At 42.2% G+C, this 16,113-nt stretch overlaps 1 protein-coding gene across 1 annotated transcript in view; it reads left to right on the forward strand.

Annotated features, from left to right (window-relative positions):
- The window catches only part of COL4A2 (collagen type IV alpha 2 chain), a 147,386-nt gene that overhangs the window by 37,176 nt on the left and 94,097 nt on the right, over positions 1-16,113 (forward strand). The window contains exon 3 of the mRNA XM_050891400.1: positions 5,711-5,791. Coding sequence (XP_050747357.1) covers positions 5,711-5,791 — 81 coding nt within the window. The remainder of the gene's footprint in view (positions 1-5,710; positions 5,792-16,113) is intronic.

Below are 16,113 nucleotides of genomic sequence, written 5' to 3' on the forward strand. Positions count from 1 at the left end.
AAGGAGAGTTGGAAAAGTCCCTCTTCTCCCTTTCTGTTTATTGCTTTCCTCATTCCCCATCCATTCCAGCCTAGTTCACAGCCTGCTGGTTAAAGCTCTCCGAGGGGTAGGTGCATGTTTGATTTTCTTCGTCAGAGAACTGCAGTTAGGTCTCCCATTTCCTAAGAGACTGCTGACTGCTGTGCTGTTGTGTGCAATGAATGGGGCAGAGTAAAGCTGCTCCGCTCAGTCTTCCTCTACCCCATCATCTGCAGCTCTATTTTAAAAATAAAGGAGCTATAACCACATTTTCCAGCAGGTCAGGCTCCGTGAGCCAGACATACTCATATGGGCCCCTGTGGAGATATCTAAGCTGGTAAATAAAAGAGGGCAGAGAGTGAATTGCAGATATTCATCTGTTCTAGACTGCTCTGTCCTGGTCTCTGCAAGGTAAGTCTGCTCTAGGGATGCCTAGCTTTGAACACTGTGGACCTAAGCGGATCTGTGCCACTTGCCCACAGCGCTGGGGGTCTGTCTCCAGCCCTTTATGTGTGGTAGTTTCTGCCTGGTTTTCAGATCCCAGAGCAAGTCGGATGGACCCCACATGGCTGGGGCAGCACATACTTGTGTGCGTGACCAGAAGCAAAACTGCCCTCCTGCCAGCAGGAGGAGGAGATGGACAGGATGTTTTGATGCCTCCAGGATGAAGTGGAAGCTTTGTAGAGAGGTCTTACTCCGCAAATGCAACTCTACCCCTTTAGACTGGAGATGTCAGATGTAACTTATGATGTTTGCTGATTAAAGAACACACCTCTAAGAACCTAATAATACTTTCATTGGCGAAGTAACACACCACTGTTAGTAGTAGTATTAATTCACAACTACATCACTGCAAGAAGCACTGAATTACAATTTTATTGCTTATTGTTGTAATAAGCATATATTATATGCTTATATATATATTTTATATATATATATAAAAGCATATATTACATACTTAATGCTCAAGTATTAGTATTCATACAAAATTACTATATAATTCTATTGCCTTTCCTCCTGCAATTGGTATTCAGGTGTAAGCCTATCCTTCCTTACAAGTTTATCCCTTCTTACTCCACCGTCCCACAGCAAGTCTTTCAGGGACATGCCTGGTGGAGAGACCTGTGGGCTCTCCCAAGGGGGATCCCAGTGGGCTTGTGCCTGCAAGTCAGCATCACCGCTGCCTGCAGGTGTCCCTGCTCTTGCTCTTAGCATATCCTCACCATCTTCATTCTTCAGCTAACCGGATGCCCTATTTCTCTTTTTTTATTTTCCACCTTTTTACCACCCTTGCACCTCCTTTTCTCTGCCTATACTCCTCCCAAATAAACAACCTACTGCTAGGTACTTTTTCCTCATTGGTCCCAATTTTGTTGTACTCAAAAGTTGGTGTTTCTGACACTATTACCTAGGCAATTTTGGCTCAATATGGTATTACCATTACAGTCGGCTAAATGAGACAGCCTTGCCTCCAAAGGCTGCCTTCTGACCCTGTGGTTCATGTTGGTTACATTTCATTTATGTTACGTATTTTTGGACAGAATTACCATACTTTAGCTTTGACTCCCCAACGTAATTCTAATTAAGCAATACTTCACCTTGTGCACAGAGAGCTTGCATACCAGTACAACGGTATAGCCTGTTTTGTGTTTGTACCATATGTCTGCTCTTAAATAGTTTTCTTCACACTCAGTGTTCCCATCAGAGGCCATAGCTAGCTTTGAGGATGAGATTTGGACACTTAGTGTAGGATTCATCTCACCTGAAGCTGGACATCTGCCCTGTAGACACATCTCAACCAGTTACCCTAGGCTACCTTTCTAATCCCCTCACCCTTCTAGGATGAGATTTAGCTCAGATGTCTGAAATAGATCTAATGAGATTCTCTGGATGGTCTATAATAGCAGCCAGATGTTGTGCCTATATTGCAGAAATCTTAAATTAGATTATATAAACCCCATTTCTAGACTCTGCCTAGACTCTGGACTTTTTAGAGATTAGTGGAATTTGGGATCATCCGAAACATGAGCAAGACCTTGAATTGAAGGTTTTCTCAGCAGACAACTTCAGAATTGGGGGCTATTGCCGGTCTTCCAGCTTGGTTGTACAAATCCTAGAATACCATTCTGCTGCAAACACACTTTTCACCATTTAACTGCATATTGAGCAAATCAGGAGACTCATCTCCCTGTCCTTAGACTTCTACAGAGGGTGGATGTCTGCATGTAAGCTAGTCACCTCCACCCACCTTTACAGTTAAGAGAAAGCAGCAGGCGCTTTCTGGGAGAGACACAGTTGATCAGTTTAGATGCCAGTATCAGGATGGGGTGAATTGTATCCAAGGACTGACTGTTCTCCCCACTGACCAAAAAGGTAGTCCTGGCACCTGTCTCAGATCAAAACAACTACACTGGGTTGTCACCGTTGGTGTTATGTTCCCAGAAATCTGTTTTCCTCAGGACATAAATAGTTGTGGTACTTTAAAACTACATTGTCCATTGCTAAATTTTAAACTGGGCTTTTTGCATTCTAATTATTGACTGATACAGGTGCATTTGATTTCCCTTCATCTCAATTGTATGCCCATGTGTATAATTGTTTTTGACAAAGTTTTACAAGGATCCTTAACAGATTTATTTTTTAATGTTAACAAACTTTTAAACCATAATGTTTTATACTGTAACTTCCCAGTAATGTCAGATTAAACAACAGTGCAATGATCTGCCTTCAAGAAATTATAAACATTCATAGATAATAAAGTAGAACATGCTACATGTGACTAAAAGCTCCCAGAGTCATCCCACTAGCAGTCAAAAAGTGAAGAAGTGGAAATTAGGCAATAAGGAGAGCCCAAGTATAATCCAGAAGAGATATATTAATACCGGTCTCAAATGTTTTCCCATTATGTTCCCTACCTTTGGAGAATCTTCCAGATTTTTCTCTTCATTATCTGAAGAATCTATGTGCATAAAAGGACATAAAATGAGAAAATTATTTAAAAAAATGCTTCCTAAAATTGTGGAAGAAAACAATTGTGTCCCCACATTAGCTGCTGGTATTGTTACAGCATGCAAATTAAAATGTTGGATGGTGGATAGTACACAAACAATAGACCTTGAACTTCTTCCAGTTGAAATAAGTGTTAGCAGCCTCCTTTTTTTTTTTTTACAAGTGCACAAATATCTTGCCATAGTTCTGATTCATACTCTATTTTCTCCTTAGCAACAGTTTACCAAATTTAGAGTCACTCTGCTAATTAAGTAAGAAATAAACTTATTGTTCTCCTTGTTATTTTCTCGGTAGGCATAATTGAAAACTCACATGATAAAATTACTGTATCTGTCAGTCTGTTACTGTTAGGCTGGGATATACTGTTATTTACAGCTCCGACCAAAACAGATCTCTTAAAGTTCTGAATTGATTCTTATTAATGGCAGCACTACTTAGCACACTGCTCCTTAATGAAGACCTGCATCCTGCAGAGGAATATGTTCACACAGGCCATACATCTGCATGGCGTCCATAAAAATGAGTAGAACTATTCTTAATTTCTGAAAAGGAATTGAGGGGGAAACTCTGTGAAATGAAGGATCCTGAGAAAAAGATCCACATTTCATCTGCAAATAGGTTAATATGAAAAAAACCCACGGAGATAGTGAGTTTGTGATCATCCAAATATTTACTAAAAAATGGACCAACCTGAGCAAGCTGCTGGAGTTTATGAAACTGTCTTGGCTTATTATTTCCTCTAAACAATAGCCTAAACATAAAGCAGTGTTCATAACATGACGTAGAACACTGTTACGTCCGTGAAATAATTTCCTGAATCAAACACCTAATCTTTAAATAGCTCGGGGCATGGTTTCAGTTCTGTGGACCTCTTTTATCAGTATGAAAAGCCTACTTGTTTCATTAAATGTAAGAATTAATATAAAACTGAAACATAAGTATTTTAATATATAAAAATAGTTAAGATACAGACATGAACCCTCTCATGACCAGCATAAGAACTTGTTTTGGGAACTTTGTATTACTGCTTGTCATAAGATTGAGAGCCGGTTGTACAAATATGACCAAAGGAGGACTTAGGCAATGCCTGGTACCTACTCCACACCTTTTATACATTTGGCTCCCAGGGAGGAATCCAAAGCCTGGAGCTGTGTTTTTAGGTTTTCGGTAGCATAATGGCAGAAGTGGATGCCTGAGAAATGTGACCCAACAACCCCAGGTGTTGAGTAGGGATTGTTTAGAGCTACATGAAAAATGCTAAGCATGGCAGTGTTGGTCCCTCTCTGTGTTTTAGCTCCTTGTGTCAGGGCTAGAGGCAGGAACGGCAGCATCATTGCCTATTTAAGCAACAGCATAGCAGTTCAGAGCACCCATCTTGTTTTGGGGGCTTGTTTATACCCCTGTCACCTCCCTTCCAAGCGATGACGTGCTCAAGCTATGAAGGAGGCAGGAAGGATGAAGGGACCATTTGTCCCTGCCGCAGCGCAGCGAAGGATTCAGGGTTCTTCCAGCCAGGAGGGGAGCAAGTGACATGGAGCTTGACTCTGTACCCTACAGCTGGGATGCCTTGAGGTTTTATCTAAGGAGCTGTGCATGTGAAAATCAGCAGCCGCCCTGAATGAGGGGCTGTGGCTCCAAGACGTTCTTCCTGTAGCCACTAGACTTCAGTCCCTCTCTCTTTTTCTTCTGGCTCTGTTAATTATTCACTGTGGGGCAAAACAGGTTCAGAAATAGCAACGAGAAATCCCTTCCTCCTTTCCCAGATTACTTACTAGGCTGCTGGGGCACTTTCAGGGGTTCAAAACCCGGGGCTTAGGTGGACCGCAGGCTGGTCTTCACAGTATTCCTAATTATTAGGTTACAGTTATAAAAGTCACACCACAGCATGCACAGCATCTCTGCTGTTCAAGTTTCTGAACAAGAGTGACTGTGGCTGCTGCATTTCGTGCAGGCAGTGTGTGCTAGGTGTAATCTGAGCTGGCCTGCCTGTTAAAGTCCATCCAAGGATTTGCATGGACTGGTGCATATTTTGTGATCCATATATTTGTGGCCCAGGCCAACGTGGTTCTGGACAGGCAGGAGAGATGTAACTGCAGCTATCTATCTACTTAATCTAGGTCTGACTTCTAGGTCACAGTGATTGGTTGCTAGCAAGTTTTAGGTGCCTCCAGAATAGGCAGCCATTGAAGAGGACACAGCAGGAGTTTGGCTTATGATTTTGAACATGATACCTACGTCTTCCTTTATGTCCACCCATAAATATTTTAAAATATAGCAACGATTTAGAGCACGCATAGAAGGATGTGCTGCATTGTGACCTAGGACTTAGTCCACGTCCCTGAAGAATCCAAGCAGCTGCGCTTCTGTGATATGATATCTGTTGCATGTGTCAAAAAGATGTGTGAAATACTGCTCAGCATGGAGCTGCAATGTTTTGAAAATGTGGAGGGAAATTAATAGAGTAACACTATATTTCTTGATGCTGATCTCCAAGAACTGGAAAGCCACTCACGGCCGCTTCTAAGCGTAGATTAAAGAGGTTTCAACTGGAAGTCATAGATCTGATCATGGTCTTTGCTTGGGCAAGTTCCCAGCGAGTCTGCTAATCAAAGCTTATTGTGCTGTGCCAGGTATTGTAGCTGATACCTTTTAACTTTCGTTTTATGTGTGTTTTGGTTTGCAGGGTGGAAAGTCTTACACAGGACCATGTGGAGGCAGAGACTGCAGTGGAGGATGTCAGTGTTTCCCTGAAAAAGGAAGCCGTGTAAGTAACGTTTTTTCCTGTAAAACGTTCTTGATGGTACCGGTTCAACGCCGTTTGCTATAGGTGGACTTGCATCAGACTGCTAAGAGTATTCAAACAATTATTCTTTCTCAGGAAAAAGTTGTTGTTTCATCTTACTTTTTCAAGAGCTTGTAGATTTGAAGAAATACTTTGTTATGAAATATAGCAGGTTCTTCTCTCAAAGATCAGGGCCAAGGGACCTGACGGCCATGACAAGCTGATCGGATCAGAATTTTAGGGGCACTATTTGCTAGAGCATCATTGGATTGTGTGACAGTGCTAAATGAATATGGACAAAATCACTCAGTAATGTTCTTCAAGTCTTTCTAAAGAAATGGTATCTGACGAAAAGATACCCCATACATGTGATTCCCATTAGAGCAAAAGGGAACCAGGCCTGCAAAACCTGAAATCCCTGCTGGAAGGGAACTGGTTGGGACTTCTGGCATTAGGTTGTTGCTGATAGTCTGTTCTTTGTTTTGGGCAATAGTGAGGAATGAGGCAGAGGAAGGGAGATGGGGTGGAGGGGATTAGCCACCTGCTGCAAAGAGCTCTGAGAAATAGGGCAGTTCCTATCCTGTATGGCTTGGAGCCCTGGCTGGCAGGCTCCTTCTGTACAGCTTGGTCTTCTGCAGCTGAGACAGTGACTCAGCCTTTTCCATCCACCCATCTCTAAGAATAGGTCAGACAAGAGATGTGGCGGCAGGTCATATGCTCGTTCTGCTATCACAAACCTCATAAGATTTTTTAGTTCTCTGCCTTCCCTCCGCGCAGCAGGCCGTCGGTTCCCATTCCCAAGCATTCCTCAAGCTTGACTCCACGTCTGAGCAGAGGAAGAGGTGGTAGGAAAGTCACAGTGTAGGTGGGAGGCTAGGAACACTCTTGTTTACAGCAGAAGTCCCGATGTCTCCGTGGAAGTCAGATGATCCTGGGGTTACCATGCCATGAGGACCGTAATGGTTATACTCCGATCCCCTGACCATGATCTGCTCACAGTCTGCTTTCCATTACAATAACCTAATGGCAAACTGATGAAGCTGAGGACAAACAAGCCCTCCCCCAAGACACAGCTTCCGATGGGGCTCCCTCTAGCTGTTACTGCATTACCCTCGTCATCCAGCACATGAAGTTTGGCGAGTGCCTCCTGCCACTTCCCTCCAAGGGCACTGAAAGTCAAAAACTGATGCTGTATGAAATGGCTTCAAGTATGACATTACTATGTCTTTTTTCAGTGTCATTTTTTGGGGTTCTAAAAGCAAAGCATGGATGTACTTGTTCTCCACTAACGTTTGTGAAAGTATCTGTTGCAAAACTACCAGCTTTTGTGACTGAAATATTTTTCACATTTCTTATTGACTGAATAACCTTTAATTTCAAGTTGCCAAGTCTACAAGACAAAAGAGGTAGCTAAACGGAAGTAATTGCATAGGTTAGAAAAGCTGAAAATGTTAAATTACCAAAGTAGAGAATCAGTCAGGTACCACTGATGAGAAGCTCCCTGTGAGTTGTTTAGTACCTAGACTGGGAGATAAGGGCAGATTTTATGTACTCGCTCGCCACTCTCACTCTTTGATTTATCTCAGGGAAGTAAGTAACCCCAGCAACTAATCACACTGGCCTCCCTTTAAACAGACACTAAAAAAGAGAGAAGGAGGATGTTACAAAATGTAAATTATATTTTGCTACCATGGGTAATTGTGCAAGATGTGAAGGAGTATTGGGGAAAGTGATTTAAAGAATTTTATAACACTTCAAAAATTGTATTTTAATGCTCTGAAATTATATACCTCATTCTGAGTCAGCATACACTGCGTGTATTTTGTGTCTGCTGGTCTCTTCAGATGTCACAACCTCTGTTAAACATCTGGTTTAAGGAACAAGATTGGCTTTTAGAGACTAGTCAAATTTGGCATAGCTTCTGGTCTCATGCTAATCCTCAATGGGAATATTTATTTTCACAAACCTCTGTATAATCTGGCACGACACACATCTGTTCGAGGTGACTCATTACATGCACAATAGACATATTGCGTGTTTGCACTTGTAAGAGTGCCTGAAGCAGTCTGTCAGAGCCTGCTTCTGCAATGACTTTCCATCTCGGGTGCAACAGAGCTGTCACTTGCAGGGCATCTGGAACTCAGGTGGGAACAGCACTGCGAGGGTCTGCAGCCAGCTGTCAGCCCTACCATCCCCTGGAAATTCACCTTCTGTTCGTGACAGGTCTCTCAAAACCAGGCAAACAAAAGCACTTTCTTTGGGTTGCTGCTACTGAATGCATATCAGAAGCTGTTGAATAAATCTGTTGGAGTGGTAAATACAATTGGAAGGTCTGAAGAAATGCCTACTTTTTATTTATATGCGCTTCTACTTCATTTTCTGTCGTTGCTTCAGTTACAGTCTTAAGGCACAGCATTTAAATAAAGATGCTTCTCTTTATTTGTTGTCTTAATCCAATGGCTTTTGTTTTCAAAAAAGTGGTCTTTACAAAATACGCCCACTGATATCTTCTGGGGGCTCTGTGCTAGAGGCAGAGAGGCACCGTCTAGATGTGTGAGGATTCAGCCAGGCTTTGGTGATTTGTGCCAGGTCTCCAGATGCATGGCAGCTGGAAGCCCTGTGCTTCTGTCTACGCTGCTTTTGGTTCGGGACTGATAAGGTTAGGCATGAAGGCACAGGAAAGTTGAATCGTGTTTCATCCAGGCAGTTTCCAGGGACAAAAGGCCACCTAGCACAAATTAATGCATGCACCTAGCAGGCCTACCAGAAACAGGTATGTGTTTTTAGTTTTTCCTCCACTCTTTTTTGGCTGGGCTCTGCCCTGCAACTTTCCCTGGGCTCAGACACAGCTTGACAAAATCCAGTGAGGACAGGAAAATGAAACAGCAGAAGCTTCATCTGCCTGCTGTAGCGGTGGGGGAGCTGCTGCAGCAAGGCAAAGGCAGCGTCTAACCTGCAACCTCCCACCTCTCATCAGAGCTGCTCCCCGGGCTGGGAGGACACCTGCGAAATACGCTTTCTGCCTCATTCCCAGGAGGAAAACAGACCTAATTCAAACGTTCAGAGAATCATAGGACATTGCTGATAACCACGTTTGCAATTCACAGCAAATGCTGAGCTGTTGCTTGGAGAAGTTTCTCTAAAGGAATGTCTTTCTTGGGCCACACACAATCCCCTTGAAGTTCCCACCTCCTGTCTCGCTTTTGAGTTCACACTTTCAGAAGAAAAAGAGTAAAGGGAACTTCTTCCATAAGCTGTGTTTTTTCTAGTGTCTAATGACACTCTAATCTTTGTTCTTTTTCACTGCAGCCTAGTTATTTTACTTTAACCTAGGTGCATATTTACTGTTAGCTGGATAAGAATATCCAGTCTATCTAACCGTACCTTGCAACTAGGCAGGTGGTTGGAGCTGGGGCTGCAGAAGCCAAGATCGGGGACCAGCCTCACCCTCATCTCCCCTTCTCACAGCTGGCAAAAAGCTCAGCCGAGTTCCAGCGAGAATCGAAGCTCCTGCAGGAGTGTCCAAATCCACATGAAAAAAACCCACAGTATAAGCCTCAGTGGAGGGCACAGGGTGAAAAGGGAGAGGAAAGACAACAGACTCATTTTCTCCCTAAGATGAGACAGACTCGTCTTCTCATTTTCTCCTAGGACAACTTCTCCTAAGTTGTTCTCCTAAGACAACAGACTCATCCTCTCCCTAAGCTACATGTGGAGAAAATACTGTAAGGAGTACCCAGGTGCCTGGGTAAGAGGGAAGCACCGATACGGTATTGAAATTCTGTTTTGAATGAAACGGTAACTCGGGACTAAAGGAAAAAAAACAAATGAAAAACTTCTGGTTTCTTTCTTTTTCCCCTAGATTTTTATTGCAACTCCTAAAATTTTGAGATTTAAAGTTCTTTGCAAACCATGTGTTGGTCAGACTACAATATATGCACCTTTAAAATTTGTTAAACATTAATGCACTTATGTAGGAAACAATAACTCCTTTCAGTACAATCGCCAACTGTTTGACCTATTGAAGTTCATAATCAACCTCACTTCATAATCAACCTAGAAGGCTTTGTAGAAAGTGGAAGTGAATAGAAATCTTTCTGATCTTTCTATAGAGTGAGAAAATGCACTCTATTGAAATCTCGCTTTGTACTTTCTGTCTGAGTCAAGCACCTAACAGTGCTCGAGCCATTTAGCCATTGTTTTTGCAAGGGGCTGGAATAATGGAAACTGTGAAATGAAAAGAGAGCTTCATGTCCCCCCATAAGGGCCGCTTTTTGGGAATGCCTAAACATTCCTTTTTAACCAAGACTGTCATGAGGGTACACTATAACTCCTTTACAGATATCTGTTATATTGCTTTCGCTAATGCAGTGGCCAAGGGTAGGCTATCACCAGTTCACCTATAATCATTTCCGTCTGCTTTTGGGTGCTTTCACAGTGTGAAATCTAGTGTCTGATCTTTACTTACAAGCATTTTCCATACAAGTTTAAATCTTAACACATGGGCTAGATCTAGAAGATGTTTTTCTTCATAATTAAAAAAACCCAACAAAATACAACACTTAAATATTCTAAAGTCAATTCCATTCTTATATCTTAGGGAAATGTTTAAATCCAATAAAATAACTTTCTTAACTGTTAGTGTAATTCTTGAACATTGCAGTTAATTGGCTTCTAAGCTGGTATAATGGCAGTAGCTCCTTTGTAACTCTTGGTTAGTGTAAGTTGATATATCTGATGAAATCTGAGATTTTACTCTATTTTTACAAAATAAGAACATAAGAAGTGTCTTCCCAAATTTGACCAGTAGTTCATCTAGCCCACAACCCTGTCCCCAACAGTGGCAGTAGGAGATGCTATTTAAGGGGAGCACAGAGATCTGGCAACTTTCTGCAGTCCATTTCCCTTGTAGCCAAGATCACCCTATTAGAGACATGACATATTTATATGTTCCTTCAGTGTCTGTGTTTATCCCTGAATTTGTCTAATCCTTTTTTGAAGCTGCGGTAACAGTGCGTCTTCACAACCTCCTGTGGCACCAAGGAGTTCACTACTCAAATGATACAGAATTACTGTCTGACCTGTTCTAAGCCAATCTCCCTCTGGTTTCATCAAGTACACCCTATTTCTAGTACTGTAAGATCTGGAAAGGAGTGGTTCTGTGTTTACCTTATTCACTACTTCCCTAATTCTGTGAAAGTCAGTCATATTCCCTCTCAGCTTTCTCCTGTCCAAAAGGAAAAGTCGCAGCCTTTGTAGGTTCTCTTTTGAAGGCAACACTCCAACCCTTAGTCCTTTTATTCTTCTGTCTCTCTTCTGTGAGAGACCAGACTGTACACAGCACACAGGATTATGGGTGCACCAAGGTCTTACTTAGCAGCAAATTGACACCCTCTGTTGTCTTCTGAATACCATTCCTGATGCCCGTCCAACACTGAAGCCTATCTGCCCACCCAGTTTGGTGAGGTCCTTCTGGATCTCCCAGCATGGGAGATCACCAGATCTCCCCATCCCCCATCACCAGCATGGCATTAACAACCTGCGAGAGGTTAGTATCATCTATAGACTTGGATGTTTCATGGTTCAGTCCCTTCTCTAGCTCACTGTTGAAGTCTTTACTAAAACCGGTTCCAGCACCCGTGTCTGAGAGAACCCACTGCTGTTGCGTCTCCATTTTCAAAATGTGACCACCAAGCACTATTCTTTTCTTCCTACCCTCTAACAGCCTTCAGGAAGAGAGCACCTCTCTTCCAGCCCCAAGGGAATTTATTTTAAAAAGCTTTGGTGAAGTACTTTGTCAAAGCCATTTTGAAAATCCAAATACATTATGGTCACTAGGGCTTGCTTTACCATGCTTATCCTTGTGCTCAGTTATTGTGTTCTTTAAGGTAGACTACTGCCTGGCCAAGCAGGAAAGTCAGACGAACTGGCCCACAGTTTCCAGGGTCTCCTCTTGGGCCTCTTTTCCACATGGGAGCTTGGTTGGCACCAGCCCGCTGGTGCAGTGGCAGTTTGTAATGATGGGTTACACACCTTGGCCAGCAGTTCTGCAATTTCATACTTGAGTTCCTTCAGAAGTCCCAGGTCAATATCACCCACTCCTGGTCACTTAGTAACGCCTGCCTTATCTGTTTCATCTACTACTTCCTTTATATTTACCTGAAATTAATCTGGCTCAAAGAATAGCTTGGATTTGGGACCTTCTCAAACACCTTCAGCAGTAAAGACCTGTGCAAAGAAGTCACTAAGTTTCTCTGCTATGGCCTTATCATCCCTGAGTGCCCCTTATAAGCCTTTGGCATCATGTGGTACTGCTATTTCCCTTGATGGCTTCTTGCTTTTCTTTAAACGACTTTTTACTATTGGCTTGATGATCTTCTGCAAAATATTCGCATTCTTTTTTAGCCATCCTAGTTGCCATTTACTCTTGATCTGTTTTTTATGGGCTTTCCTGTTCATTTCAGCAATTTTTTAAATGCTAGCCTTTTTCCCTACAACAGCCTCCTTAGCTTTTTTTATGAGCTATGCAGGGTTTTTATTGAACTGTTTTACTTTCTTTTTGATATGTGACACATAGTTTACCAGGACTTTTAATACAGTGTTTTTGAAAAGCCTCCAGGTTGCTTTAGGCTTCTTGCCTTTTTGACTGCTTTTATAGGTTTTTAGTATTTTGTGATTTTTATGTATTTCCCCTTCTTGAAATTGAATATCTGTGTGATGTATTTCTTTGGCTTACTCCAGCCCACTACAGCATTAAGTTCAGTTATATTGTGAAGCTATTATAGAGCAGTTCTACTAGTACGTCTTGAAGCAGGTCCTGTGCAGCATTCAAGACTAAACCCAGAGCGGCATCCTTTCTTGTGGGTCCCAGGGCTCACCACGCTAAGAAGCCGTCAGTTACTGTGTCCAAAAATTCTATCTCCTTATACCATCTGGATGAGGCGTTGTGCCCAACAGCACGTTGGTAGTTGGAATTTGCCAATATTGCTACCTGACCTAGTTTTACAGCTTCTCTAATTTCACTGAGTATTTTATGATCGGTGTCTTTAACAGGGGAGTCCTAAATACAAACCAAGTCCTATCTTTCTGTTATTTCCACCCACAAGGATTTCCTAATGCTCCCCTCTGCCCCCAGTGTTTTTTTTCTGTTACACTTTGTTTTAGCCTTCACATGCTGTGCCACTGCCCTGGCTGTATCTCATTTTCTGTCATTCCTGTAGACAGCCTAGCAACTCTGTATGCCACTGATTATCCTCCTTTCACCAGCGTGAGATGCCTGTTATATCAGGGTTTTCATTTGTTGCCAAGTAGTATAATTCCGTAATCCTATTTTTCAGATCTCTAGCACTACTGCAGAAGCACTTACAAATTTTTCCCATTCTCTGTTGCAAGCGCCAGTCAAGTGGCATTGTGAATGGTGTTATTTACCTTCCCTGTTTATTGCATTTACGCTGTTCGTTTCCTCCCTTGCCTTTTCAGGAATGTATTGAACATTAGCCATGTCTCCCTCCTAAGTTCCTTCAGTCTGAACCAGGTGCTCCACCATGGCTGTCAGTCTTCCCCCTGTTTCTAGTTTAACTATTTCTTTGTGAACTTTTTAATTTTCAGTAACACCAGCCTTGTTGCAATTTGACTGAAGTCCAGCCCATTCCTCCTGTGCAGGTTTCTCTTGTTCCAAGGAGTTTGCAAGGACTTCAGTCTCCCACACAGCAGCCTTGAGTTAACCCCCTAGGACGTCCCTACTCTACTTTCCCAGATCAGTGGCATAACATAGATTGTGACCACTTGTTTCTCCCTTCTACCAGACTAAATACCTACCTGGACATCTCGTGGGTATCTACCTTTGCACTCAGCAGGCCTTTCAGTCCTCTCAGCTGTTTCAAACCCAGCTATCAGTTTCAAATAATCAAGCCTCCCACTACCATCACCTGCTTTGTCCTCATCTGGAAGATTCCCTCTGCTCCAGGAGGATCCTCATACCAAGTGGACATTATAATCAGCTGGAGGTTAGAGTTTGTCAGAGATATGATCCCCCATTCCAAGCTGATTATCCACCTTCCTTCAGACTGACATCTTCTGCGTACATGTTTAGTGAACATCAGGGGGTTTTTTTGATGGTGGCCATGTGAGAGTGGCCACAGCAGAGATGGGACTGCTCCACCACATCCTGGCAGGCCTTGCCTGTGTACCCGTTTCTCTCCAGCTCAGCCACTCTTGCCTCTAGAAAACAAATCCAGGACTTCTGCTAGGACCAGGGGCTGCACGTACAAAATCTGCCTCCTGGGTCAGCAATAACACACCTTGCACTCTCTCTGCAACAGAGTGGTCTCTGCTCTGTTGCTTAGCTTCTGCCTGCATCCTGAGCTTACAATTTGTTAGCTCTTGAAAGTTTATATTAGTATAACTTCTCCTTTGGGAGGTGAGTGGGATTATGTTTCCCTTTCCCTGCCCTACCCATTTTAAGCTAAGTAGCAACAAGGAAGATCTGGCCTCACTGAGATGTACCTAGGAGTCATGGTGAGAAGGCAAGCTCACCTAAGCCTCTGTATACAGGCTGATGCAAGCTCCTCTGTCGTGCAAGCTCCTCCATTGTAAGGGTCAAGGAACCACCTTGCCAGTTCATATACCCTTCAGACATCCCCAGGAAGCCACTCAGCAAACACCCAAACATGAACCCACCACCAGAAGAAACCCCACTGATCACGCAAGCCAAAAATTCACAAAGCTTACATGCCTTGCAGTGGCCTGCCCTTACTTGTCTTTCTCTTTTTGTTCTTACCTTCCCGAGACAGAAATGGTTTGAAAAATGTCTTATTTGCTCTCCAGTGTTTGCCATATACAAAGCTTTGGGAGAGAACTTGGTCATGTACCTTCTGAAGTATTGTCAGATGCTGCACTAGAATGGATATGAAGTACCAAAAAAAGATGCTTCAAAATTTCACATTGCTTCATAGGCCAAGGTTAAGTCTCTGGAAACTTCCAGGAAGAGGAGCTGCCCTCAGAAGGGAGGTATTTGGGGGAGGTATTTGTAATGGCAGCAGATTTAAAAGCAAAATACCTATAGTACTAATAAGCATTATGCATGGACAGGAAGGCACCCTTCGTTATTTCAATACTGTAATCAAGTCTGGTATGGTACATTGAGATTTAATTTTCTTTTTTTCTCTAGTCAAGGTAGTAGTGGAGAGCAGCTTACTGGTGACTGCAAAAGACAGAAAGAGTGTTACCATAAAAAAGTGTTTAACAGTGTGAAGCTAAATTCTGCTTTCAGATACAAGAGTACAGTTCCCTTTTACACACACATTTGAGAGTACAGTTTCAAATGCATGCTTTTGTTTATGTTTATACTTTCAAAACACTGCCTTACGAGGTCTTTCTAGCATACATAAATCCCTGCAGTCTTCATATTGTTCCATAGGCATCTAAAGGTCTTAAGGCTTAATTGCATGAACCGTTAGCAGTAAACAGGCCCGTAATCTTTAGAGTTAGCTACCGAAGGCAGGCAGGGTACAGGTTTGCTTGACAGAACTTGAACTTGAGTCAGTCTGAAACTTAATGCCTAGTTTATGACCTAATGTTTTATTTAGTGAAAATTGCTTAACCTGGGCTATGTTGACTATCAATCAGCCGTGTAGCTGGATACTCATGTTGGTTGCTAATTGCTGTTCTTTAGTACATTTGTCCTGACATTTCTTTGAGTGAAATATGCATGTTTCCTTTTTTTTTTAGCTCTGTTTATACATGTATAATCAACATCAGAGATCTTTTTGAACTGGTGGACAGAGGTTAGATAACTTTCCCATGAGCAAGAAGCAGTGAATCCTCCTTCCATATATGCATTCTACACAAAATCTGAGATTTGGGAAGAGTCAGTGAAAGGTTTTCCTCAGAATCTGTTTCAAATAAAAAATGCAAAGTATGTAAGAAAAAGCAGGGTGTTTTGTTTCAATACATGCAGGAATGCAATTAAATTTTCACACCAAAATCACATTTTCATTTGTAAATGTTCAGAATATTGTAAAGAATGTTTAAAAGATAAAATAAACTCAAATGGAGTCTTTCTTTCAAATCAAACAAAATATGCACATTGACCAAAAATTATTTTTTCCCTCCTTTTTAGTCTTTTATTATTTTGCAGAGCGTTTCTGCTTCAGCCAGATATGAAACGTTATTTGGTTCCATAAGTAACCTTTAAAAATTGTATATATTTGTAATCTAAAGGACTACAGTATTGTTAAGCCCATCCCACACTAAAAAATTGCACTCCCTGTCTTTTGCTCCAGCCCTGAAAGCAAAATTCCTCC

The sequence above is a fragment of the Gymnogyps californianus genome, chromosome 1 (genome assembly GCF_018139145.2).
Source record: "Gymnogyps californianus isolate 813 chromosome 1, ASM1813914v2, whole genome shotgun sequence".
NCBI classification, from domain to species: Eukaryota; Metazoa; Chordata; class Aves; order Accipitriformes; family Cathartidae; genus Gymnogyps; species Gymnogyps californianus.